Source organism: Sardina pilchardus, chromosome 3 (assembly GCF_963854185.1).
Source record: "Sardina pilchardus chromosome 3, fSarPil1.1, whole genome shotgun sequence".
Classification (NCBI taxonomy): Eukaryota; Metazoa; Chordata; class Actinopteri; order Clupeiformes; family Clupeidae; genus Sardina; species Sardina pilchardus.
Window position 1 is genome coordinate 9,956,233 of NC_084996.1, and position 26,692 is coordinate 9,982,924.

General features: G+C 44.8%; 3 protein-coding genes and 1 long non-coding RNA gene across 5 annotated transcripts in view; 3 read left to right on the forward strand and 1 right to left on the reverse strand.

Annotated features, from left to right (window-relative positions):
* sgsm3 (small G protein signaling modulator 3) overlaps positions 1-8,068 on the forward strand; it is a 20,656-nt gene extending 12,588 nt beyond the window's left edge. Inside the window, 14 exon segments of the mRNA XM_062531703.1 lie at positions 1-150; positions 533-688; positions 827-854; positions 857-880; positions 1,073-1,122; positions 1,755-1,803; positions 1,806-1,906; positions 2,266-2,336; positions 2,551-2,599; positions 3,062-3,121; positions 3,123-3,148; positions 3,331-3,453; positions 3,798-3,858; positions 6,590-8,068. The exon segment at positions 1-150 is cut by the window's left edge and continues 33 nt beyond it. Coding sequence (XP_062387687.1) covers positions 1-150; positions 533-688; positions 827-854; positions 857-880; positions 1,073-1,122; positions 1,755-1,803; positions 1,806-1,906; positions 2,266-2,336; positions 2,551-2,599; positions 3,062-3,121; positions 3,123-3,148; positions 3,331-3,453; positions 3,798-3,858; positions 6,590-6,673 — 1,032 coding nt within the window. The 3' untranslated portion in view covers positions 6,674-8,068.
* A 68-nt stretch (positions 8,069-8,136) lies between these two features.
* gtpbp1 (GTP binding protein 1) lies at positions 8,137-18,206 on the reverse strand. 2 transcript variants are annotated; one of them, XM_062531704.1, is made up of 14 exons: positions 17,676-18,206; positions 16,342-16,453; positions 15,386-15,566; positions 14,964-15,147; positions 14,432-14,596; positions 14,204-14,327; positions 13,965-14,079; positions 13,682-13,826; positions 13,381-13,563; positions 12,844-12,979; positions 11,273-11,451; positions 10,795-10,959; positions 10,076-10,126; positions 8,137-9,703 (listed from the first exon to the last, which is right to left on the reverse strand). In XM_062531704.1, exons 1-14 carry the CDS (start codon positions 17,862-17,864, stop codon positions 9,602-9,604), a joined length of 2,031 nt encoding a protein of 676 aa, XP_062387688.1. In that variant the 5' UTR covers positions 17,865-18,206; the 3' UTR covers positions 8,137-9,601. The 2 variants fall into 2 exon arrangements, with proteins under 2 accessions (XP_062387688.1, XP_062387689.1); XM_062531705.1 differs by lacking the exon at positions 10,076-10,126 and having other exon boundaries at positions 17,676-18,205.
* Positions 15,451-16,475, forward strand: LOC134076587 (uncharacterized). The gene is made up of 3 exons (XR_009938619.1): positions 15,451-15,574; positions 15,685-15,785; positions 16,300-16,475. It is a non-coding gene; the product is annotated as an uncharacterized LOC134076587 (long non-coding RNA).
* A 2,786-nt stretch (positions 18,207-20,992) lies between the features above and the next one.
* Positions 20,993-25,526, forward strand: lgals2a (lectin, galactoside-binding, soluble, 2a). Its single transcript, XM_062531707.1, has 4 exons — positions 20,993-21,122; positions 23,885-23,964; positions 24,271-24,442; positions 24,949-25,526. The coding sequence occupies exons 1-4, from the start codon at positions 21,117-21,119 to the stop codon at positions 25,093-25,095; spliced, it is 405 nt and encodes a 134-aa protein (XP_062387691.1). The 5' UTR covers positions 20,993-21,116; the 3' UTR covers positions 25,096-25,526.
* The last annotated feature ends 1,166 nt before the right edge of the window (positions 25,527-26,692 follow it).

Genomic DNA, 26,692 nt, shown 5'->3' on the forward strand with positions numbered 1-26,692 from the left:
ACGCTGAGCACGCTGCTGTGGGGCGAGGACGACGCGGAGGCGCTCAAGGCCAAGAACATCAAGCAGACGGAGCTGGTGGCGGCGCTACGGGAGGCCATCAACCGCACCGCCGAGCACTTCCACTGCCTGGACCCCCGCAACTGCAGCACGGTGAGACTCCACACACACACACACACACACACACACACACTCACACACACACACTCTCACTCTCTCTCTCTCTCACACACACACTCACTTGCAGACACACACACACACACACATACACTTTCACTCACTCATAGCAGTCCACACAGGAGAGGGGCAGCAAATCAACAGCATCCATGCTATATATAAGTATTTATGTGTTCAGTGTCAGATTTTCATCCATGTCTATCTGATTTTTTTTTATTATTTCTCTCGGCCATCTTTTTCTTTTTTTCATTTCTGGTCATTTAAATAGCAAGATCTGTACCTCTGTTTTTCCCCAAACACTACAGTACGTGTGCTCATTCTCCCAATGTCTCCTCTCTCCTCGTCTCTCTCTCTTTAGGATCTCACTCCCGACTACTCCATGGAGAGCCACCAGAGGGACCACGAGAACTTCCTGGTGGTGTCGCGGAACCGCCGCCGGCGGGCCAAGGCCCTGCTGGACTTCGAGCGCCACGACGACGACGAGCTGGGCTTCCGCAAGAACGACATCATCACCGTGAGTAAAAAAAACCCAGAGAAGAAATTCCCTAAAAGCAGAGGCAGCAGTCATGCCCCCCCCCGTTCACACTTGCTTGAGCGAGCATCAACAAGCATTCAACTACCCCCCCCCCCCCCATCTTTGCCTCCTCCTCAGATCGTGTCCCAGAAAGACGAGCACTGCTGGGTGGAGAGCTCAACGGCCTGCGAGGTGAGCATGCGAGGAGGATGAGTCATCTCAGCCCCCGCTGGGCGCCCAGTGTTCCAGAACACACACACAACACACACACCGACGTCTGTTACAGCGTTGTTGTAGGATGTAAAGATTCGGTGGTAAAGAGTCAGAGAGCGGACGGTTTAATTAGACTTGTTTAACATTTTTCCCTTTTTGCGTGCCATTTAGGTTGGTTTCCTGCCAAGTTTGTGGAGATCCTTGATGAACGGAGTAAAGAGGTCTGTATGCCCTCCCTCATTTGTATGCATCTCACTTTAGTAATAGGCCTGACACTAATATCTCCCTTTATGTTAAGTAAACTGGTGATCATGGACTAAAATGGGGTTTTCACTAGGCACTTTATCTGAAGGTTTTTTTTCCTGAAACATGACTGGCTCTGACTTTCATGATATGACAGTAGTTTTATATCAACCACCCTTTCCTAAAAGCATACTGTACAAACACATGTGATAGGGCTGTGCAGTTACCTGTACTCAAATTAACTGATCATTCGTCAATTGTGAATTATACATTTTATTATGCACCCATTTCCTTTACAGTGTCAACTGTTGTATAGAGTATATTTTGCATACATAATTTATTTTACAGTTAAATGATATGGATGATATTTCCAAATGGATGACATTTATGATTTTTGCCACAGTCGAGTCGAGCAGTCCTACAGAGTGGTCTTTACTGCTGAGGAAGTAAACTTAAGTTCCAGTCTAATTCCATGTTGTTTTACAGCTATATTGATGGTCATTGTTGTGGTTAGTTGTAAGTGCCAGAGGTGGGCAGTGTGAGTGGGGGCCATGTTTGTGTGCTGACGGTGGATGCGTGTGTGTGTGTGTGTGTGTGTGTCGTACTCCAGTACTCCATGGCAGGGGACGACTCGGTGACAGAAGCCATCACAGATCTGGTGAGGGGACGCTGTGCCCGGCCCTCAAGGACATCTTCGCACACGGCCTGAAGAAAACGTCCATACTGGGGGGGCCGTGCCACCCATGGCTCTTCATAGAGGAGGTAGGTACAGCCCGCGCTCATCAAACACACTTAACTCATTCAAGGAACTCACACACATTCAAATGTTTGCACAAATGTCTACATTACATACAGTACATTGTTTTAAGATCCGATACACCAAAATCGTACCAAGTCGTACCAAAATCGTACACTGCTATATTAAGGATGTATTATCCAGAGCATAGGGTGGATAACTTATATTTTGTTGGTGCTTAGTAATGAGTGTTGGATTTGAAATGTGGATAGTGCCAGAATTCAGAATTAAGTACCTTTGCAATTATGATGTGGGTGCTGCTTCTGCATTAATATATGATTGGGAAGAGGATTATAATAACTTTAATCATCATCTGTATGCTCAGGCTGCTAGCAGAGAAGTGGAGAGAGATTTCAACTCTGTCTACTCCAGACTGGTGCTGTGCAAGACCTACAGGTGAGCATTTCATTTCATGAAAAAAACGTGCTGTAAAAAAACAGAATCAGTAACTGACAGAGCAGCTCAGTCCAGACTACAAATGCACGTCTATCCCCGCAGCAAATGAGGATAAATTACCCTCTGACCCTCCCCCATTAGCGTGTGAATCATGTTAACCTGATGTGGTGCTGTAATTGAGGTGATGAATGTGAATGGTGTGTGTCTGCTGCAGGCTGGATGAGGATGGGAAGGTGCTGACCCCCGAGGAGCTGCTCTACAGGGTACGTGTGGGCGGGACACGCTCATCAGAGGCCCCCCCTTTCACTGTTCGGCATTTCACACCTCGGGCGTATCACTCCGCCAACATCTTTATTAGATTTACTCTCCCTGCTATGGCCCAGTGACACAGCTCGTTTTTGGAAATGTACAGTATGTGTTGTTAAAGGAGCATGGCCGGGTTTTCCTAGGTTCGTTAAGAAGCTCTTAAGTGCTAAGAACGTCTAGGAGCGCTCTAAAAACGTTCTAAGAATGCTCTTAATTTGTTAAGAGCTTTTTAACAAATCTGGGAAACGCGGCCCTTGTCAGTACAACTTAAGGCACTTTGCCATGACAGTGTGTCACTTGATGCGTGACGTTATTTAACTCGTTAGAGGTTTAGAGGACTTTTTGGTATTTAAATATTGTTTGTGTTTTCAGTGATGTGGGGGTGCTTATCACGTTTACTATCTTCTCTCTTTTCCCAGGCAGTGCAGTCTGTAAACATGAGTCACGACACGGCGCACGCACAGATGGACGTTAAGTTCGGCCTCACTAATCTGCGTGGGCCTGAAGTACGTAATTGTCCATACACACACACACACACACACACACACACACAAGCACACACATACCGGTACTCTCTGTCTCTCGGGCCTGTGAGCATTGATGCAGATGATCCACCATCCACATTGCTTACACAGCATGCGCCACTACTGATGGTTTGTGCTCATTTTGGACTGTGTGTGTGTGTCAGTGAGCAGGTGCTGCACCTGTGGCTAGAGGTGCTGTGCTCCAGCATCGCGGCGGTGGAGAAGTGGTACCAGCCCTGGTCCTTCCTGCGCAGCCCTGGCTGGGTGCAGATCAAGTGTGAACTCCGGTAAGAGACAGGCCAAGGGTGAGGGGAGAGGAAGAAACAAACTAAGGGAGGATCATTACAGTCATTTCCCAACTATTAGCTGTGGTTTATGCATTGATTTTGCAAAATGTCTTCAGTTCTGAGGTTAATACACGGGGGCAGTTGATATGGTATTAATGTGATTTTGTGTCTTTTAACTTGCAAAAAAACACTGTCCTGCAGTTTATACACAATGTGGCTAATACACAGGAAATTACTGTATAGTCAGTGAGCTGGTAGATATCCATAGAAGAGTGGTGGCAGATTGTAAGAAAGATTGATGCCATTTAGTATTTGACTTCTGTTTTGCTTTGTGTTGTCTTCAGGGTTCTCTCCAAGTTTGCGTTCAGTCTCTCTCAAGACTGTGAGCTGCCTGCTAAGAAAGAGGTGAGCCATAAGTACATGTCAAGTTTGAATCTTTTCCTTTCTTTCTCTCTCTCTCTCTCTCTCTCTCTCTCTCTCTCTCTCTCTCTCTCTCTTTTGCTCTCTATTTGTCTTTGTCTTTTCTGTTCCTGTCTTTTGTTTTCAAAAAAAATCCTCACACACAGACATTGAGCACGAACTCTGTCCACATAATGGATTTCTGTGTGTGTCTGCTGTTCCAGAACTCACCCGTTCTGAAATCTGAGGTGGTGGATGTGTTGGTTCAACATCATCTCTTTAGTTGGGATCTTTAGGTAAAGCGGCCAACCTGCAGAAGACTCCTGCTGAGTAGCAACTGTAGTACTATTGTAGCAGTAGCAGTAGATTGAACCTGGGTCAGACAGCAGAGCAAGTGGCTGCAGAATCACCACTGTGGTATAAAATGCACGTATTTATACATAATGCATTTGGAGGAGAAGCTCCTCTCAGTGCATGGCTGCAGCACTTAGCTGATCCAGGCCTGTAGTCTTTAGATTAGCTTTAGCTTTAGCCTAGCATTGCTCGTTCTACCCAGGCTGTCTCCCTTGTGTGGCCTAACCCATGTGCAAACCCTACTGCCCCCTACCACTACTACTACTACTACTACCGCCCCTAACTTGGCCGTGGAGCCCTGCTGTGAAATCTCTGGCTCATTAACAGCGCTCCAGTCCAGTCCACACCCAAAGCCTTAGCTGCTGCTGTTTGTCTTGCACTCAAGAAGTGCCCTGACCTTTGTTGACTCCAAGTGAAGAGAAAGGGGCGAGGCACTGCAAATACTGTAACCACCAGCCTGCATCTGGGTTGACTTCCATAAGGCTGTTTGTCAAAGGCAGAACTGGAAAAGAAAATGGCTTTAGAAGCAATTAAAAGAACAAGGCATTGTTGGCCATTTTTACAGTCACATCCCCCAAGTTTGTTGAAGGCACAGAAATCCGAGACAATCATCTGTATATTTGTTTTCTTTAAGGTGTGGAAATTTTATCCTAACAACATCATCATCATCATCATCATCATCATTATTATTATTGTTATCAGACAAGCCAGTTTGGGTCCTGGAGACTGTTCTGAGAACAGTGTGAAATGTATCTGACAAGCGGTTGACCTTTGGAACAGTTCAGGCTTTGGGTGCCTTCCTCTTCCCAGGGCACCACTGTGCCCAGCCTGACTCTAGTATCTGACTGAGTGGCAGCGTTCTCAACAGAGAGTGGCACCATGTGTGTGTACAGTTGAACCCCCTCATAGATATCTACACTGGTGACAAATACTGGCTTTACAGAGAGATTGTAAGCTGCACTCCCCCATACATGTGGCAAGCTGATAAAGATGCAACAATACTGTCACAAACATGGCACGGCTTCAGATGCTGGCAGTCTCTCAAGACTTCCCATCAGCAGAGCACTGGTGCCGGGCAGGATTGGCAAGTGCTGATGGGTGATAGGGCATCATCATATGCATGGTGGCCATGTCTGTTGGAAATGCTGAGTTATGAACACTGTTGAAGTATGACCAGTGTTCGAATTACCATAGGGCCCAGTAGTGCCCAGCCCCCTTAGTTCTGGCCAGGGCACTACTAGTTCTGCTCGAAATCACTGTCTGAGGGGGCCAACCAGGCAGGCTGTCGAGGAGTCTCGGGACTTTAAAATGCAAGGGGCAAGGGAAGGGTGCTGCCTGAAGAAACTCATCATCGCAGGCAACAAGTTTTACCTACTTCGGCAGAATGCGAGAGAGGATTCTCTGCGCTTAATGACATCGACTACAAAGCCCGAAATCGTTTGCGTAAAGTGCGTCAAAAAACACACCCATTCTTCTCTGTTACATTGCTCCGTGATTGTTAGTTGCAGCGATATGACAACCTCTATTGCACGAAAGAGCAGAAGCGGGGCTTTCCAACGAGACTAGACACTTGTCTGTACGATCAAGTATGAAAATCATGAAGTTATAAGTAGGCTAGATCATATTTACAGTCTATATTGCTCTGCGTTCACCCGTGCATATGCTTGAATCACTCGGATCGCACAGACATGCCATATCAAATGAAAGAGGAGAAACATAGTTTTCCATTGATACCAAATACATCGATCCTTTTGTGTAACAAAAACAGACGAAGTGACAAACAAATAATAATGTCATATAGCTTATGCTACCATTCGTTTGATTTACTCGTGAACCCGCGATTAAAACGATATGGCACGCATACCAGATGAAAGGAGAGACACAGAGCTATCCTCAGATACCACATACAACCTTCTAGGTCATAAAACAGACGAAGTGACAGCAAAATAAGCTCCACTTACTCCATGTTTTTGTGTGGCATAATAGCCTATGTTCATTATCATGTTTCTCATATGGCAAGGCACATTCATAATCCGGTTTTCAGATCCTAGCAAACTCCGGTATGGTATCCAATTCAAGACTCATATTGCATTCAAATTGTTTTGACAAATATTTGTCGTCAACACCCCCCCCCCCCCCCCGGTGGGCCCCCCCGGGAACGACAAGGTAATTCGAACACTGAGTATGACTGCATCATGACAAGAACCTACAACTCCCCCCTTTTTATTTATTTGTGTGTGTGTGTGTGTGTGTGTGTGTGTGTGTGTGTGTGTGTGTGTGTGTGTGTGTGTGTGTGTGTGTGTGTGTGTGTGTGTGTGTGTGTGTGTGTGTGTGTGTGTGTGTGTGTGTGTGTGTGTGTGTGTGTGTGTGTGTGTGTGTTTAGGAGAAGGAGCAGAAACCTTTGAAGGAGGGCGTGCAGGACATGCTGGTGAAGCACCATCTCTTCAGCTGGGACATCGACGGCTAACACGCCCCAGTCAATCACAAACCCACACACACACACACACTCACACACACTCACTCTCTCTCTCACACACACACACATACACAGAGGCCCGTCCACCCACACGCTTACCTCCCTCTTCACCTGCACTCAAGAGCAGCATCATTTAGCAGTCTCGTACGTCATCTGGATAGGCACCTGTGCATCGCAGCCACTCGGCCTCAGTTGCTGTGAAATGATGTCACTTAAGTATTTAAGGAGGCGCAGGTTGCAGGGGTGGTCTGCAACAACCTTTAACGCGCCTTGAAAATGAATCGTTGCCCTTGCGCCTTACTCTCAAGAAGACTGTAGTCTTTTGAAGAAGGAAAAAAAAAAGAGAACTAGGTTGTTGAAACTGGCATGAATCTGGCAATCTGTCATGGCGCCATCTCCTGGCAGGAAAGCCACACGTCAACAAGGCCCTCTCAAGCATTTCCAGTGCAGTATACCTAACGACTACTACAGTACGCAGTAGAAGAAGGGCTGTGTTTTACCTCCGTTTCTACTGAATAGAATGCTAGCGATCCATCGCTAACTATGCAGCAAGGGGAGTCGCATCTCATGGCTGAACTAAGGCACTTCCGTTCTCTCTTGGCTGTCCATCGACCACAAACCTGAAGATGAAAGGTTCATCTGTGCATGAGAGTTGTCCGTCTCTCTGTCCACTTGGCACTGTAATGTTTTTGACCACAGTGAAGGACTCATTAATAGGTCAATGTCAACGTTCTCCTGAATAAGGAGAACTTTGTGAAGATACTGAAAGATGCTTAAGCGATGTTCATTTGTACGTTCTGGTATCACTGATGAAATATCACTGTGGATCTAGTCTCCTTCCATATCTGTTCTAAATGGCTTTACCACTATCTTCCCTTGAATTGTGTAAAATATGTAATTATTATTATTTTTTTTTTTTGTAAATGTAGTGGACTCATGATCCAAGTTACATAATGTGGTTTACAAGGGCCATTTTGCTTGCAGGCGTCACTAACGAGTAAAAGAAAGGTCATTTTTCGCTTCATTGTGGACCCCAGGTCAGCCATTGTGATTGGTTGTTTGCCCATTATATGCCTTGAATAGGGGGGGGCTAGCGGTCACCAGTATCGGCAGTTCAGTCATCCAACGCTTAAACACTAAATCACCTGGACCAGGGATTAATGACCAGCCGGAACCGGACCAGCCCGGGGCATCCCAAATTGGGTCAGGACTGACCCTCCTTTCACTGCAAGTGTTATTGTAGTGGACTTTGGCCTCCTGTTGTATTGGTTGACCAGGACCACATGAACCTGCAGGGCTCTTGATTGTATCCTACTGTATGTAGATGTACTATAATTCAGATCTATACATGAGTGAGGAAATAAAACTCCAACTTTCAAAACAGTATTGAGACCCTGTGTGAGTTGGCACAAAGTAGCGAAGGGGAGAGGCAGTGAATAATGCATACACAACAATGGAGATAATTATTTTATTCTCAATAATTTATTTGCTGAAATATCTAAGAGAAAAACATGGTCTGGTACTTCACATGTAAGTGTGTGATGGTCGGCATGTTTCTATTTTGCCAGCAACAAGTCTCCACGGAGGATGTCTGCGACAAATTACAATTCTATCTGATGTAAGGTGCTTGGTGAAAGTGTGGCATTATGGGGTAAGACCATTATGGGTTTATCATTTCCAAAACTTGTTGCAAATAAAATGGCTTTCTGAACGATCCAGAATAAAACATACTCACTAAAATGCATTCCCTTCCATTAAAAAAAAAATGAATAGAAAAAAATATATATAAATAAACTAAGGCTAAATGTGTGTTTATGAACCACCAGTTCGTCCACAGGTGCTGAGTTAAAAATAAAACTATGTAAAATGTATTGACTGCTAATAACATGTGAATTGCTAAATAATCTAAGCCTACCAGTCTAAGTTCTCCAAATGCTTTTTAAGACCCAAAAGCTGTGCTGTGTGTATGCATGCTTGTGAGAAGTATCAAATGACACCTGACTGCCTTAATAATGCTCACTTACAGAACTGGAAACCAACACTGTTCCAGATCCTCCTTCATATAGCTACTGGTCAGACCTCGATGAACATCGGATAAGTATTTAAGTTTGGTTGCTTTTCTGATTTTTTGCATGATCATTCACGGCTTTTGAGCCAGGCAACTGCACTGCCTGACACTGAACACTGGAGTGCAAACCTCTTGTGTCCACTTGTGTCTCAGCCTGGCTGCCCAGTGAGTGGACTCAGATGGGCCTCATCCCTTCTGTTCCGCTAGTAGAGCTGCTGCTGTAGGACTGTAAGACTCTGCACCGCACGGTGAACGTGACCTGTGTGCAGGACGGTCCTTCATGATGCTATGGTGAGGTGGACACAGCACCACAACGATGTTGACGATGTTCAAGGATAGTCAGTTACCCACAGATTTGACATTTCAATATTCAGCTGAAAGCATGCAACGTGGTGTTCCTGTCACCTTTTTGCAAAAAACCATGTGTTCATATTATATAGATAATCTGTGTGCACGTAAACGGCTCTCTCACTCACACTTAACAATACAGAGCGCTTGTGCAGCTTATCTAGAGATTATATACGCGCTCAATTTAGACAATATAATTCCAAAACACATCAAAGAACAACAAACACCTTTGTATAATAAGTTAGTTTCACAAGACGCTGCCCATACCTCAGTTGGCTCAACGACTTGGCTCAACGACGACACCCCCCCTATCTCATCATTAGCAGTGCAGTGGCCCAGTTGAGCAGCATACGGGGGGAGGATCCAACGTTTTTAAAATGGGGGGGGGGGGAGGAATCAGACAGTCAGTGAGCTTTCTGCTCCCCGTACTGTGCGCGTTAAAGACACTTGATGGAATGATGGGAATGATATTTTGAAGGAGGGAGGGAGGGAGGGAGGAGAGTTTATACAGGCCCTGTGGCACCTGTTGGGGGCGCTGTGGAGCTGTTTTGGGATTTTCCTTTGTGACGCTGTCCGCCTCGTCGTCTTCCACCGCCGGATTTGGGCTGAAAGATAGAGAGAGAGCCTGTTTTAAATGGTGCTAAAAAAAAACAGAAAATCAACAGAAAATGTTCTGTTAGCTCGTTCAGGGTCAAATGAAGGTCACGTAAACACAATAAAACAAGGCACAGATATCGCATGCTTTACCAAAATCTTTTAAATTCTCCTCCAGTAAGAAATGTTCTGAATGTAAGTAAAAAATACACACACAGACTCACACATACAGTAACATAAAACAGAAAAAAAAACTGTTGGGTCCAGGACCAAGTCCAACAGAACCAGACAGTCTACTATTCCCCTTTCACAGCACGTCTCCCGAGCGTGAAGGGACAGTGGGCACCTGCGGTAGCGCCCCGTGGCACAGACCCGCTCTTTACCTTGTTCTCTTTGTTGCCTTCTTTACTCTGGGGGTCCTCCTCCCCCTCTGTCTGAAGCGGCCAAGCAGCACCAGAGAGACAAGGGACGCGTTAGGGGTGCGGGGAAAAGGAGGATGACGAGGATGACGAGGAGGAGGAGGAGGAGGAGGAGGACAAGGCAAGGGGAGGACATGTAATGAGGAACGTTAACCAGATGAGGAATGAAGCAAGATGAGAAGGAAGGAGTGATATGAAATGAGAGGGAAATGGTGCCCAAAAGAGCAATGTGAATGATGAGGAGGGCATTAATAAATAAAAGAGGGGAGTCCAATGAGACATCAAGGAAGTGTAGATAGGAGGGGAAGAGTTGAAGAGAGAGAGTGGAGAAAGAAGGATTAGAGGAGCTGTGAAAGTGTACAGTAGGGTCATTCAGCAGGAGCGGCAGAGCTAACAGGGACTACAGTACATCCTACAAGCACACCAAGCAGTCCTTCTATTACCAGTCTCGTCATATGAGCTGCTGTATTATGCAGCCGCCTTGGATTGCATTTGCATGGCATTTATTTACTGTTTTCATAAACAGGGAGGTTATAATTGATCGAAGTTGAAGTATGTCTTCCCTGGGAAGGCTTTGTATGGCTAAAGCTTTGCTATTACCGTCACACATTATTTGAATCAGTTTATCATCATTATCATCAGTTCTCCTTCAGAAGTGCCATCTTCCCCATCGCCTCTCTTACCAGTTGCTGTGTTGTGTGTGGAGTGGATGGAAGTGCTGCGCTCATAGACTCCTCATTGGTTGGTATCAATCCATCCTCTCGACGGGGCGGGACTTTCTTTGTCGACAGCATCTTGATTTGCGGAGGTTTGGAGTTAGAGGGCTGGTTATTGGTCGACTGTAGTAGCTGAAAACAAACATCATGTCCTCTTCATTTGGTGCAATAACAGTAACAATGGGCATTTAGCCAAGACATCACACTGAATTGAGGCATGCACCTGGCAGAGATGCCATCAACCACAACTGTCCAACAGGTTTAATTAAATGAATATTAATATGTATCTGTGGTGTTTGGCCCATTAGCTTGCTCATTTTAGATAAACACTCTTTACTGCCTACTCAGGCAAATGGTGTCATAACTCCACAGAAACGTTAAAAGTTCAATTTCTCAGCGGTAGCAATGCGAGACTGCATGGCACTGGCTGGTGTGTGTGTCTGACCTTCGTGATGGTGCCCACAGCTTTGGTCCTGCCCTCTCGGAACACCAGCCTCTGGTCTGTGTGCAGGTACTCCGGGGTCTTGATGAAGCGGAAGTGAACGGAGGCCTTGTCCCCTGTTCGTAAGCAGTCCCTGTTCATAGAGAGGATCGTGGCCGTTTGCCGGATGCTTCCGCAGTGTACTGCAACACACGTTGGACACACAATGGGTCACAGTGCATTCACAAACACCTATACAGGATGCTACTCTGTGTAGGACACACACACACACAAATACATTCCGCACTGCAGCTTAAACGTTATTCCTCATTTTCTGAAGTGGCGTTGGATAAAAGTGTCTGCTTAATGAAGAAGTGTAAATGTAAATCACTTTAAGTATAGAGCGAGCTGGCCATATGAATTTATGATGAGGCCATTATGCACCAGAGGCACTGAAAAATAGCTTTCTGGGTTGTCTAGTGGAGGGTCGTAGGGAGGCTGTATATATATATACAGTCATGGTTGAAATTGTTGGCACCCCATGCTAAAGTTGACTAAAAAGAGGAATATAAAATCATCTTTTGGAAATTGATTTTAATGGCTTAAGTAATAAAATTAGGAAAAATCCAACCTTTAAGGACACACCAATTTTCTTTGTGAATGAATAATGTATCATAAATAAATAAATGTTCTTCCCAAAATACTGGGGTCAAAAATATTGGCACCCCTATGTAACCCTTTGGAATTTAACACATAGGGTTAGGCAGTGTTTTTTTTTAAAAAACATTGGCATGGTGCTTTTTCCAGTAGGCCTATTAGCCTGTTTGATGCTCATTGAGCTCAATGCAAATCAAACAGGCTAATAGGCCTACTGGAAAAAGCACCATGCCAATCTCTAGGTATGGTGAAGGGTATGTGATGATGTGGGGCTATTTTAATTCCAAAGGCCAAGAGAACTTTATCAGGATGCATAATATTCTGGATCCATGAAATAGCTGGCCTTTAAAAATAAAAATCTGCCTGCCCCTATGTTAACCCTATGTGTTAAATTCCCATAGGGTTACATAGGGGGTCAAATACATCCTTCCCTTAGCATTTAAGGAAAACATTTATTTATTTACAATACATTCTTCAATCACAAAGAAAATTGGCATCCTTGGCGGTTTTATTTTTACTCATTTTTTGAATTAAGGCATTAAGATCAATTGTCAAATGATGATTTTATATTCCTGTTTTAGCATGGTATCAAATACATATGCTCCTCACTGTATATCATTATGGTAAGCCAGGATAACTGCAAGCAATCATGATGCCTTAATCAAGTCCTAAACAACTGTGTTTTGTGCCTGCTCGTATGTGTGTGCACGTGTGCGCATATGAAGCCCAATTCACACCAAAAGATTCCCGACGCGACGAGACAGAGTTGCAGCGGTGTGAATTAGAAGTTGCACGTAGTTGCAAACCGTCGCAGAGCATTAAACGTGTTGAGTCGCAGTCGCAAGGTTTTAGAACGTTGCGTCTCGTCTCGTCTCGTCGGGAATCTTTGGTCTGAACCCTACTTAAGAAAGAACAAGAATGACGAAAGACACACATACCCATTGCCTGGTACCGGGGGGAGATGGTGGTCGGGTGGTGCAGCACCAGAATCTCGGCCTCAAACTCCCAGGAAGCCTGCGGGCTTAACTTGGGCGACACCATCACCATGCCCTTCCTTATGGAGGAGCGTTTAATCTGGGAGACAGCGGAAGATGCTTTTTTTTTTTCAGCTTTACACTTGCACTTCCTGTTTATTTGGCTGGCGAATATATGATGACAACCACATTGAAACAACATTGTTGCTCAAAATACGGTTCATGTAGTATTTTTCTAATCTGACATTAGTGGCCACTATTGCTCTTTAAACCTAAAAAAATAAGTCAGAAAACTCATGTTATAGCCAGTGTATCTACGGTAGCTATAACAGGTGTATGTGTTGGTTAATAACAGTCACACCATTTTAGCTTTGAAGTCCAAACTTTCGTTCATGTTTCCTTATCTCAATTCAGATCATTGGTTTACATCTACAAGAAGAAGAGTCTTAAATATTTCATATTACACATATTTTCAGCAGGAAGTTTGGGAAGAGCTCTGACCTTTTTCAGTGCAAAAGAGGCCGTCTGTCCACCCCGCACTTCCTTCACAGGCATCCTTTTGCGGTGAATGGATTTGACAGCGATGGGCAAGAAACTTCCCAGAGGGTCAGGGCCGAGGAGCATGGTATCATTCAGACGTATCAATCCACGTAACGTAGTTCCAGACACTACAGTTCCCACACCCTAGTGCCAGCAGTAGGAAAAAAATAAAGTGGAAGTTACCAAGCTATCAAAGTGTGTGTGTGTGTGTGTGTGTGTGTGCGTCTGTGTGTATGTGTGTTCTTTTTCTCTGAATACTGACTGGCACTGAGTAAGTGTCATCAATCTGAAACTCGGCAGGCTCGTCGTCTTTGAAAGACGTTCTGGACGACAGCAGGTTGAGGAACATCTTCAGCAGGTCCATATTCTCTCCTGTCACATTGGAGATCTGGAAGATCGGACACATTCTGCAAGACAAGAAACAAAATGTATAATTTATATATTCCAAAAATGTATTAGCTATGCCAATTTATGTGTGTGTATGTGTGTGATTGTGTGTGTGTGTAGGTATGTGTAGGTGTCCACACTGCAGTGAAAATTCGTACCTCTCAGAACTGAAGTTTGATGCAGTGACGATGACGTCGTCTTTATTTTGGACCAGGACAGGGATCTTCCTGCACCCTGGGGACTTCAGTAGTCTCTGCAGAAGTTTCAGGGTCTCTGAGGAAAAACAAAGAAGGTAAGAGTTGAACTCTAACATCACTATCAATACTTAACACTCAACACCAAACATGATCATTTGCTGTGTGTGACCATCATGACAGGAGCTGCTGACGATGCTCACCTTGAAGGATGTTGGCTGGGCACATGTCGATTTTAGTGACCACCACAAACACAGGTACATTCAGGGCCAGCGCCAAGCCCAGGTGCTCCTTGGTCATGCCCACGATTCCTGCATTACTGCCCACCTGAAGGACACAGAGGACCAGAGGGGGACAGTCAAAGTGGGCTAGGCTTTAACAAGGATTAAATTCACAAAAAACTATAGATGGTCAAGCATGTCGATACATACCATTAGCATGCAGAAGTCCGGTAGGTGGCCAGTCATGCCAAACACGGTGGTCTTAAGGTACTTCTCATGGCCAGCCAGGTCAATGAAGGTGATGACTTTTGAAGACTTCTCACAGATCTTGGTCCAGTCAAGGCTGCCTCCATGGCTGTCGGGCTTATTGACCACCTAATGAAGGAAGTCATGAATAAATGAACAAACAATTGGATTGTATTTTGAATGTTTAGTCAGCAATCTGTAGCAACAGGAGAAGCTCTTCACTTTCCTCACTAAAACATACTTTCTTCACTGACAAGAAGTACTGATGGAAACTGGGAGCTGACAGAATTAGTCTTCAAATGGTGACCTACAGTTGTGTGTTATTAGGACAGCATGCCCACAAACCCTGAGAAACTACATCAACCGACTGGCCAAGATCTCCATCTGCCTCTCCAGTTCATCCGGTCAGGATACCCACCTCACCCTCTTGGTCAGGATACCCACCTCACCCTCTTGGTCAGGATACCCACCTCACCCTCTTGGTCAGGATACCCACCTCACCCTCTTGGTCGAAGCCCAGGATGTCGTTGCCCACGCTGCTGGTGCGGCCGCTCTCCATCTCGTGCTTGTGGCGGAAGAGCTTCTGGCGGGCGAAGCCTCGCCCGTTGTCCAGCTCGCCGTGGGTAAGGACACCCAGGAGTGTGCTCTTCCCTGCGTCCACATTCCCCACCACGGCCACCCTGAGACAGACAGACAGACGGACAGACAGAAAGACAGACAGACAGGCAAGCAGGCAGATAGACAGACAGAACATAAGTGAGAAACAGAGAAGAAGCATGAGCAGCTATCACCATCACTGTTTCTGGCATGTTCTGACATCAAGAGAGAAACCTTCACAAATAAATGGTTTGCCTATAAGAGGAAGAGATTTGACATAGAAATCCCATCTCCCCTGGGATGGATCATTGCTCGACTCACCGGACCTCCAGGAAGTCGGCCTCCCCGACGCGGCGGCGGATGAGATAGTCGCGCACCTGGCCTCCCGCCTCGGTCCGCTCCCTCAGCAGAATGAGGTCGGCCTCGATCTGCTCGCACATGGACTGCACCGTAGCAACTGATGCCTCCATGTCGCTCTCGTTAAGACCGTACTCTCCACCATCTGCACAGGTAAGACCACAAATGAACAACAACAACAACAACAACAAAAAGACCAAGAGGCCTAAAACTCTTGATCTGGAACACTGCTTTAGTTCACATTTATGTATTTTCCATTACAGGCTACATGCACAGCTGACTGGCTTGTGGTTCGTTGATGCAAAACGGGTCGTCACCAAGACAGATGCCTGATGTTGAGCTTTAAACCTCCGGGGGCGAACAGGTAATCATAATACTGTGCTCCAGACTGGGTAAGGTTTCTGTAGGCCTACATTGGGAAAGGGAGGTTTACATGGCTAAGTGTAATGAAAACTCGAAGTTCAGCGCTGTGCAATGTAAAACCCTGTGGACAGACTGGCTACTTGTCGTTACAGTGCTAACAACACACATGTTTTATGTAGCATGTACATGCTGTCCACACACACACCACAGGTGTGGCGCAACCAGTCATATGGTTTTGTACCTTTGTATAAAGGATATAACTCTACAACATCTCCTGTTGTAGAGTTATGTCCTTAAGCAAAGATACAAAACACTTGGTGTGTGAAGGCAAGTCAGGAGGCCTTGACTAGTGTGACTACAAATCTCCCTTTTGTTAGTTGTAGAGTTATGTGGTGCGATAGATGTAAAGGAGGAAAAAGTTTCCGATGCCTCAGCATCTCCCTTATTTCCCTTTCAAATGTGGCGGCCGCAAGTGAGGAGAGAATTTCTGATCTGTGTTGCCTGCCTCCCTCCAGATTTCCATAAATCCATCCATCCATCATCTTCTGTCTCCTTACCCAAGCCCACTCCCACAACGTAGATGGTCTCTCCACATCCCTCGTCCATCCGCTCTCTCAGCTGCCTCAGGAGGGCATCGTACTGCTCGCCGTTTGGACTGACCAGAGCCAGCTGTCAGGAGGAAACATTGACTGTGAGGTACTATACTTCCAGCATAGCAACCGACTGTACTGTAAATCTCTCACGTTCGGTTGGACACACCCACTCGGACACGTGGGCAGGGCATGTAGGGCAGCAGGGATGAACCTTGATTGTTGACAGAGAAAGGGCTATTCTGATGCACCTTATTGCTGTGTGTTGCATCATTCATTCACTCTGCACACTACTGACACAGCAGCAGTCAATGTGATGTGAGGGGTGGACCTTGGATTGTATACATGTCCAGACATGCATGGCCAGGATAACATGAAGATTTGAATATTAAAAGCAAACTGACCTCTCCTGTCTTGCAGATTCAACCCACAGACAGTGACACACACACACACACACACACACACACACACACACACACACACAGACACACACACACACACACACACACACAGACACACACACACACACAACACTTCAATAATCAATAATCAATACGCATATGAGTAGATAACAAACTATAATGACAAGCTTTTCTTCAGTATATCGATGGTGATATGCTGGAGAAAATGCTAGGAGAGGCCAGTAATTTTGCATTCTGTTAGTTGAAACACCTGACCTGTCACAAGTGGAGGACGCTCTTTGGCGAAACGTAGGCTAGGCTAGTATTGATGTTTCGATGGGTAGTCATAAAAGGCTTTCCTTAGAGGGTAATAAGTACTTCATTCACGCAATCAGTTATAACTTGCGTTTAATCTCATCATCTTTGTCAAAATAATCCATTCGATTTGGGCACCTTACTGTATAACGACACTATTCAGGACTATTCAGTTCAGTAGAAACCCTGCCTCAACACAGGACTACGTTAACCGAGAAAAACTATCCCTGCAGCCAGTATGACTGGCTGGCTTCCGTAAACAAACTCTGGCAACATCTTTGATAACAACAACATTGGTCAGACTCGTACCTTATTAATGGTACCGTTTTACTTCATAAATGAGAGGACTTCCTTCCCTCACACAACCATAACATACTAGCTTTAGCTATATAGCTGCTAGCTAGGTAGCAGTCTGTCCTCATCAAGGTGCACAACCCTTGCTTGTTAACTTCTTGCATACGTGCAAAATTAAATCATCATTGTTTTGCAACACCTAATATTCATTATAGTGATATAAACCTAAATGGTTGCACGGGGGTTTGCTTGCTGGTCAGTGGCAGGCTATCTACAGTCCCATAGGCCTACCTTGCTGGAGAAATCTATGCCATGATCCCCGCCCTCGCCGTTAAAGGTCTCGCCGTCCTCGAAGCAGTCCGCCTCTGCGTCGTCTCCGCATCCCCGCTCCGGAGCAAACATGCTAGCAGGCACAAGACTGTCAGTAAGCATAGGAACAGGGCTTAAGCTCGGCTCGGTTGCCGCAGCCATCGATGCCATTCTACAGACTTCACAGATGTCAGTAACTAAAGGATATTAACGTTACACGATATAGGCTATGGACGGAGAGTTTGGTCAGTCTAGCAGGCAGGCTGCTTGGTTTGTTGTGATGCCCGTTGACAGCTAATCTAGCAATAGCTCTCCTGACAGCTAGCTGCTGTGACGTTAGACCGGTTCCGTACGGGGCTAGCTAACTCGCTATCTAATGCGACGCCTACATATTGCTGAGTAGAAAGCCCACGGTGATCCGACAAACAAGTAATAACGTTAGGTTTAAGACATCAACTGTCAAGCAGTCAGTACTGACACTAGTTTTGTAGGGTTTGGAAAACCGTACACAATCATGGAGACACACCTGTCAATTAATTATTCAGCAACATTCTGACCAATCATAAAAGAGATTCGCAAAGCATGCCTTTACACATCCAATCATGTTTAGAGGGCTGTTCATCTCATTAGGTCAATGAAACCAATGATCTCAGCAATTTCAAACATGTCCTGTGAAGTTTCACCTGTCTATGGGGTTATTACACCATGCGTTTTGCAAAGCAAGAGTTTTGATAGATTCTTACAAAGAGCAATTCGTCAATTAAATTGTCTAAAATAACCAAGTGATCTGCCACGTCAAACTGTCAAGACAAAAGAAGAACTAACCTTGGTCCGTTAGCCAAACCGTTGAAACTTAGGCTACAGTAGCCTAGGCTACTGGGAAAAAGTTATTCATTTGTTTTATTTACGATATCAGTGACATTAAGGATGTTTAAAATAAATAAATAAATAAATACAGTCGTATTATATTCCATAAGACAAAAAAACAACTTCATATTTGCATTGGGAATGTGAAATGCCATTCGACGCACTAGAACCAGCTGATGCAACCACTTGTAAGTTTGAGTCCTACGCACATAATCACGGACACTCCATTATTATCCATTACTCCTTATGTTGACAAACAGTAAACTATCAAGGCAATTGCAGTCATAATGGCCTAATGTCGATATGAAAGTCAACTTCTATAGCTACATGGAAAATTAGAAGTTTGTTAAGTGTAGGCTACTGGATTTGTTCAATTCAAAGAACCAGCTGATGCAAGTAGCTGCTATGGTGTAAATGCCTCTATCCGTGTCATCATGGACAGCTCCTTTTTTTTGTCTCCTTGGTGTGTTTAAACCGTCTGTAGACCAGGGCGGTTTATCAAGACAAACAACACTTTTCTAAGCAAAGATTAAGCAAGAACAGTAGCCCAGTAGGCCTAAATACTGATGGGACTTTCCAAGTTTTTCTTTTGTGTTGTTTTCAGAGCTTACCAACTGTTAGGTTATCTAGGCCCAGAGGTGGACATTACTGGTTCCAAAGAGTGAAAGTCCTGCCAAGTATTTGATTATTCAACCATTTTGGAAACCAGGTCATCCTAATTAGCTGCCAGGTAGACCAGATAGTTAGAGATATCACCTGTTAAAGTGCACATAAAGAATATATGGACTTTTACTCTTTGGAACCAAGATGTCTGCCTCTGTCTAGGCCTAGACTATAGCCTAGTGTCCCAACATATTGAATTACCGCCACATCAAGTCAGATAGGTTAGCCTAACCTGAATTGGGTCTGTTTTATGAGTATCGTAATTTACGGTTGTTTTATGTAGCCTATATAGGCCTACATCCTTCCTGGCGAATCACAAGTTGTCTTTATAAAACGTTGTAGGCAAATGGATAGGCTGTTTCCAAAATGCCATTATGTACTAGGCCTTTTGTAGGCCTATACGATTTAGGATTGGATTGGCGAAGAATTCTGTCAAGATGAGAAGGCCGGTGCGCAGTATGCCATTTCAGAAATATTTGGGTTTTACATCAGATGCAATCAAATAGCTGGATGCGCATGCAGGAATCTAGTCATACCACAGGAGGGGGCCAGAGGGCTGACTATGCCCTGGATTTGGCCTGCCCTGCAGCATTTGACACTCTCTGACGAGTAACGACCCTGTTGCAACCGTACGGAGAAGGACGGAGAAGAATAGGAATGAAATGATCATGTGACTAAACAGGGCTACATCTGAATAAGACTACATATTCCTGTTTTTGTCTTCTTCCTGTGGCATATGCCTAGCCTATATTATGTCCCAATAATGCAAATCTTGAGTGTTCTTTATTCTGTAAAGGTTGCCACTAATCATTTTGGCTAATCATTACAGTGATGAGAAAGGTAAAACATGTTGCTGCCCCGATTCAAGGACAAGCTTCCAAACTAAATCTGGAATTGCGCCAAGCACCACGGCTAACTTCACGTCGTAGCCCTGCCAACTGTCTCATGATTCTCCCCTGACATTGCTCGGAGCGTGTTTTTTTCTAAGACACTGTTGAAATCATAACAACCGCTATGATGAACTGAATGAACTGAAAGCGCTGACTAGAAAGCTCTGCGCGCGTTACGCCACGTTTCGATTTGGACAGATTTTGGAGTTCACGTGGAACATCTACATACGCACAGGCCAAATGGGAAAAAAAAAACTGTTTATTCATCATGCCACAAAGTGTTTTATGACATTTGTCACCCTACCCCTAAATATCACAATCTGGTTTAATGAGGATTCATAACTGAATCACTTAGGCTACCCCACAATTTATAGCTGGATGATTTGCGTAAATATTAATTGTTTTGATGTTTCCAGGGTGCGCGCACAACTAGTCATCAAACAACGTTGTAGGCCTTTTAAGTTTTCAAGTTGGATCTGCTTCTGCATCCGTGGCATTTCTAAGTCCAATCGCAGTTTAGCTGAAATGTGGAATAGGCTTAAGATGCTTTTCCATCCGCAATATGCTATAGTAGGCCTAGGGTAATATATAGTTTTGCTATAGTTATAGTAGGGCTATGAACCAAATATTTTGCCATTACCCTGGAAACCAATCGCATGGGCTATTATTAGACGGGGAAATATTATTCGTGTAGATTTTGGCTATAGATCAAACTAATCACATATCTGCATACTTAACGCCTATTAGGTCGACTATGTCTTAAACTATCACAATGTTTAACACGATTGCTGAAGAATTCAAACTGTAATCTAAGTCAGAAACTGTTTAATTTCGTCATTGGAGTAGAGATGAGAGCGCTTCAATCCAATTGGCTGCAGCCAACGTCAGTCACGTAGCACGGCTTGGCCCTCTGTTGATAAATGCGTGCGCAAGTCAGAAGTTTCTTCTCGTTTTCATACTCTCTTCATACTCTTCGCACAGGAAAATAACTGAGAAGGCTACGATGGCAGTAAGTGTCTTTTGTTCTTACAGTATATATATTTTTTTCAAACAGTAAGTGCAAATGGTCAGTCAGTGTGAATAAGGGAATTTGATTACTGTGCTGTTGTGTCCATAGGCTGCTAGGATTTAGTGCATTTAGATAGAATGTAGAAAGTACAGTAATGTAATGCTTAGATTATGAGGCAAGAGGTGAAAGGCTGAATGGTAAATGTAGACAAGAAAAAGTTTGAGACCTCAAAAAGCAGGAGTTAAACAATACAGAAAGTTGTAATAAAACATGTAGCCTCGATTAGTCCAGTGTGAGTCTTTATGCAGCATATAACTGAAATCCACAGGTGTTGCTGCAGACAGCAAAGGCTTTGTCTATAGGTTGGTGTTTACAAGCAACAGTTGATAACACAGTCAACGGTCGATAACACAGTTAACATGGAATGCAGAACAAATTCCATCAAGGCCTAATTAAGGAAAGTGATGGAGAGAGTTGAGAATGTAGTGACTGAGTTTAGAAAGTCTGTACGTTTTAACATGCAGAAGTCCAAATGGTTTATTGTAACTTTACTTATAAACTATATATAACTATACTTTAAGGTCCATTGTGTAGTAGACCAACCTCAAATTGACTAATTATCCTCCCCAAGTCACAAGATAGACTTCATGCTTAGATCAGATTTAGGCTATAGAGCTACTGCAGCCACACCCATTCTGCTTTACGTTCTGGATACAAGGGACGGAGAGGAATCCATGTAGGTTCCACAAATGGGAAACGTGTTGCATCTGGTGCAGAGCCATTGGCTCAGACAGTAGGGTCAGTAGGGAAACTGTGTGCTGACTGACCGAGGCGGCAGCTGTCCGGTCTCATCGCTCGCTGCCCCAGTCCGTTGCAGAGGGAGGTGATATGTGTCACCGTGGCGAGAGAGCCTACTTGAAGGCTTTGTGGGCCATTGCCAAGCACTCTGAGAGAGGGGCCAGTTTACACTACCGCCAGCTGAATAATTCGGAAAGAATTCTCCCCCCTCTCCTCACTGTATATGCCTTCATCTCTCTCTGTGGCTTTCCCACCAGTTGACCGCTATATGCACGCCTGCCATACACATCTTTGTCTTTTACGTTTTTACCTCCTTGCTTCTGTTCTTGTCTCTCTCCCTGTTTGTCTACTGTCATTCCATGCCAGTTCTCATTCATACCCTCTTCCACTCTACAGTTTCTCTCCCTTTGTCTTCCTCTCTCTGTCTCTCTCTCTCTCTCTCTCTCTCGCACTCACTCTGACTTTCTCATTTGTTCCCTTTTTTCCTCCTCACTTTCTAGTCTTTGAGTCTTTGACTCATTTCATGTCTTCCCCTTTCTCTTCCCTTGTCCTCCACCAGATTTAGAAGCCTTCCTCCTGCCAGTATAAACGCAGCTATCACCCCCGCCCCCCCCCCCCCCCCCCCCCCCCCCACACACACCCACACCACCCCACCCCAATCACCCTCTCCGACTCAGGCTCCTATTTCCACAGGCTTGCCATAGCTCTGCATATCCCCCTGTAATCATCGCAGCTTCACTCTCTCTCTCTCTGCTTATGTAATACCGTACAGAGGAGACTGCCGCATGTAAGGCCACACCGCCGAGCAAAAAACGGGTTATCACACTCACTAATAGACCACACAGCCGACCTCTTTGCACACGGCAATGATGCAGGACACTTTCCTCTAAGGCTCACAAATATCACTGAACTGCGACGTTAACCAGCGAGGATTTCAACACGGGAGAAGTGGCGTTGGTGAGTCACGCCTCACAAGTGCGGCACGCTGAGAGTCAAGTCCCTGTGACTCACCTCAGTGAGTGCTGTAGTCATCACGTCCATTATGCACATTAACAATTAGCCGGTCAAGTGTGGCATGACCACCATAACATGCCTAAAACATTTACTCTGGCTATATATAGCATGACTATACATAGTGGTTAGTAGTTAATATGAAGTATTATAAATATAAGGGGTCTATATGTAGAAGCTTGGGACTCCCCCCCTGTAACATTATGGCGCCTCATAGTCGGTCACAGAGTGCAGGTTCCTTTTGGATTCCTATTGGTGGTTCCCTCAGCATCTCCCCGCCTTTCGGCCCGCTCATTCATCTGCCAGTATGGACTGCCACAGTGGAAAATATGAGTACATTTTGCCGCCTCCAGCCCTATACATTACCCATTTCTGTCGCCATTATACAGGCTTTTCTCTTTCTTTTCCCTCTCTCTTTCCATCTCTCTTTCTCTCTCTCTCTCTCTCTCTCTCTGTGTCTTTCTCTCTTTCTCTCCCTCTCTGACTCACACTCGAATGCTCCAGTGGAAAATTATCATTGCTGTCCAGCGGCAGGATTTACAGGCCTGGACTGACTCTATGCCCATTTTCTAATGGTTCTTTTAAAAAAGAAAAAAGGGAAAAAGCACAGATTGAAAACAGATGTTTCGCTACTGAGATGTGTGTGGCGGAAATAGCTCAGAGAGGCTTGGTGAGGTGTGGCCTTGGTCATCCTTACAGGCCTTTTTTGGAATTTGTTCTTTTTTTCCATCTTTTTTGGTGTCCTAGCTGCAGCTACCTTAACCTTGATTCCGGATCAAAAAATAATTTCAGTGTCAGCTGTATGCTTCACTTTTTAATTAGGTAATGAACTAGTTCTGAAATCAGCCTGAAGCAGTACAATAATAATTCATTGTTGCATTTTCCCTTAATTGATTGTACATGAGCTTTCTGTTGGCTAGAAGGCACAACAACTTTCCCATTTTGTTCTGTAGGATGTGGTGGTAAGAAACATGTCCTTCAAGGTGGGTCAGACCCTAACCATCACAGGGATCCCCAACGCAGATTCAACCAAGTAAGTGAAAACTGCTGGTGTGAGCATAATGTTATGACAAACCACTGCTGAATCTGTCTGCATCACTTAACTACCCCCATCTTAGACATATCCTACATGGCTCCTTTAACTTCTAGCTTCTGCCATAAGCCTGGCTACATGTAAATATTATGCACTGAGTGAAAAGTGTTTAATATAGCGTGCATAAAGTGCATGCATTCCTCAAACGTTGTTTGGAAAACCACAGTGCTGTCAAGCTGTTAGTGTGTGCATGTGATCAAAGGGCCGGTGAGATGTAATCTTTTGCCACTGACCTGCGACCCACAGCTTTGCCATCAACATCGGGAACAGCAAGGACGAGCTGGCCCTGCACATGAACCCCCGCTTCGACGCCCACGGAGACCAGCGCGCCGTCGTCTGCAACTCCTATGCGGACGGCAAGTGGTGTGAGGAGCACAGAGAGGGAGGCTTTCCCTTCAACCACGGCGAGGAGTTCAAGGCAAGGCCACAATACTCTGGGGAGGGGGGGGTTCTGTGTCGTAGTTACAGTGTAGAAGTGTGTTATAGTTCAGTGCTGACAGAATGGGCTCTAATGAAAGGATGCTCTAACAGCTGTGTATGAAATAGAAGTTTGAGATAATCCGGTAGACATGAAGGGGGTTGTTATCACTGTTAAGATGAAAGTCATGATTAATGGTCGTCAACGTCATAGTCTTGATCAGTGTATAGAAACATGCAGCCTAAAGCACAAAGCACAAAGCAGCTTTGTTGTAGACATGAGAAGCATTTTCATGAAATGCCTTTATAAGAAGTTTCCATCCAAAAGCATCAGCTCCCTCTGGTGGACATAACGACGCTGTGATAATATGAAAGTATAAAGTTTGATACCATACTATGATTTTATACAAAATGATAATATACATCACTGGCTATTATTGTATATTTGTTAAGCTAAGCATATTTCTTTTTTCTCTCTTTTTTTTCTTCCATGTTTCACTAATCTAGATCCTGATGACCTTTACCAATTCAGAATTTGAGATCACTCTTTCGGACGGCTCCCAGATCCACTTCCCCAACCGCCTGGGTGCGGAAAAGTACAAATACATGCACTTTGAGGGGGATGTCAGGCTTGTTGGCTTTGAGATCAAGTAGATCTGTCAGCAGCGGGGCCTAAATCGTGCCTTTTGGCAAATTTCCGGTTCCACCGCTGTTTTCTACGGTGCTTCTGTGCTCAGCTACACATTCTCAGTATCCAAAAGTACTGCATTCTTTAACAGAAAACACTGAGAACCCCACTTTCCCGTCAGGCTTGTGCACGTCTTGATGCATTTTTTGGTTTTCTGATAGCACATGAAATCATGAAGATAGCAGTCTGGACCACCAGGGGAGCTAGAGACTAACATATAGCAGCAAACCTCTGCAGTGTTTTGCCTTCACATGATGGTGAAATGTGGAATTTGCAAATAGCACCCCATCTGTTCCAAACCTTTCATGCTAACATCATTCCACATTGTTGACCAATTGATTCAGTGCTGACAGTGTTTTGTAACAAATTGCAGCTGCATTAAAAGTCCTTTATTCAACGCAATAATGTGCTGGTCTTGATGTTGATACATTTACAGCTAAATGTGTTTAAAAGAAATTATGAATTAAGAAAGGGAAACCAAGAAAATACTGACTGAAAACATGTTTGAATAGCCAACCATATATCAATACTCAAACAGTAGTGAAGAATTTATCTTTCTGCAGAATATATTTGTAACATTTAAATAAAACAAATGCAGAAGTATTATATCTATGTTTACATCCTGATTACTATCATAAAAATGCAGACCTGTGGGCAAGGCTTTGCAGATCTACGTTAGTATATGTGGTAGGCCTAAAAAACATTCATCATCATACCCTGACTGAGTGTTTAATCAAGTACTTAATGAGGAAATGATGGCAATATTACATTTCCCCCCGGTCCTGTCTAATAAAGTGAAATGACAGATGAGGATATCACAGCTGACCATTTTACAGCTAAAAGTGGACAGAGGATATCATCTCAATTTCCTCAGAGATTCCTCTGATAACACTGTGGGAATCTACCTGCATGACGAATGGTTGGGTGGTGACCTTCAGGTCTGCAAGGGCGTGCAGGTCTGCAGAGGTGTGTGACTCTACTCGCTCACGGGATGCTGAGATGGTTGAGAATGTGATCCGTACCGCCCCTCCCCACACACACACAGCACACTCACTCAAAGCACTTCCCATGGCAAACGCCGAGTCGTTTGATCCCTGCTTTGTGTTCCGTTATGTCTGTTATGTGTGTGCCTGTGAGAATGCTCTGTCATCTTACTGTGTAAACTCAAGCACCACAACCCACTCACGCTCGAGGGGGGAGGGGGGGGGGTGCATGGGCTTGGTGGGGTGGGGGCTGCCAAGGAAACAGGTTTCCATGACAGCGGAGAAGCTGACATTCCGAGACCTCCTGGCAGAGAGCAGACAGATGTAATGTGGAGGGACGTACGCTACTGAGCACGTGCAGTGAAGGATGAGGGTGGGTGGGTGTGTGTCTGTGTGTGTGTGTGCGTGCGTACGTGACTAAAGGCGTATGTGTATCTGATTCTATGTGTGTGTATTTGCATGTGTATGTGTGTGTGTCTGGGTGTGCATGCACGTGTGTGTGTGTGTGTGTGTGTGTGTGTGTGTATGTTTGCACCTGTGTTTGTGTGTGTGTGAGAGAGAGAGAGAGAGAGAAAGAGAC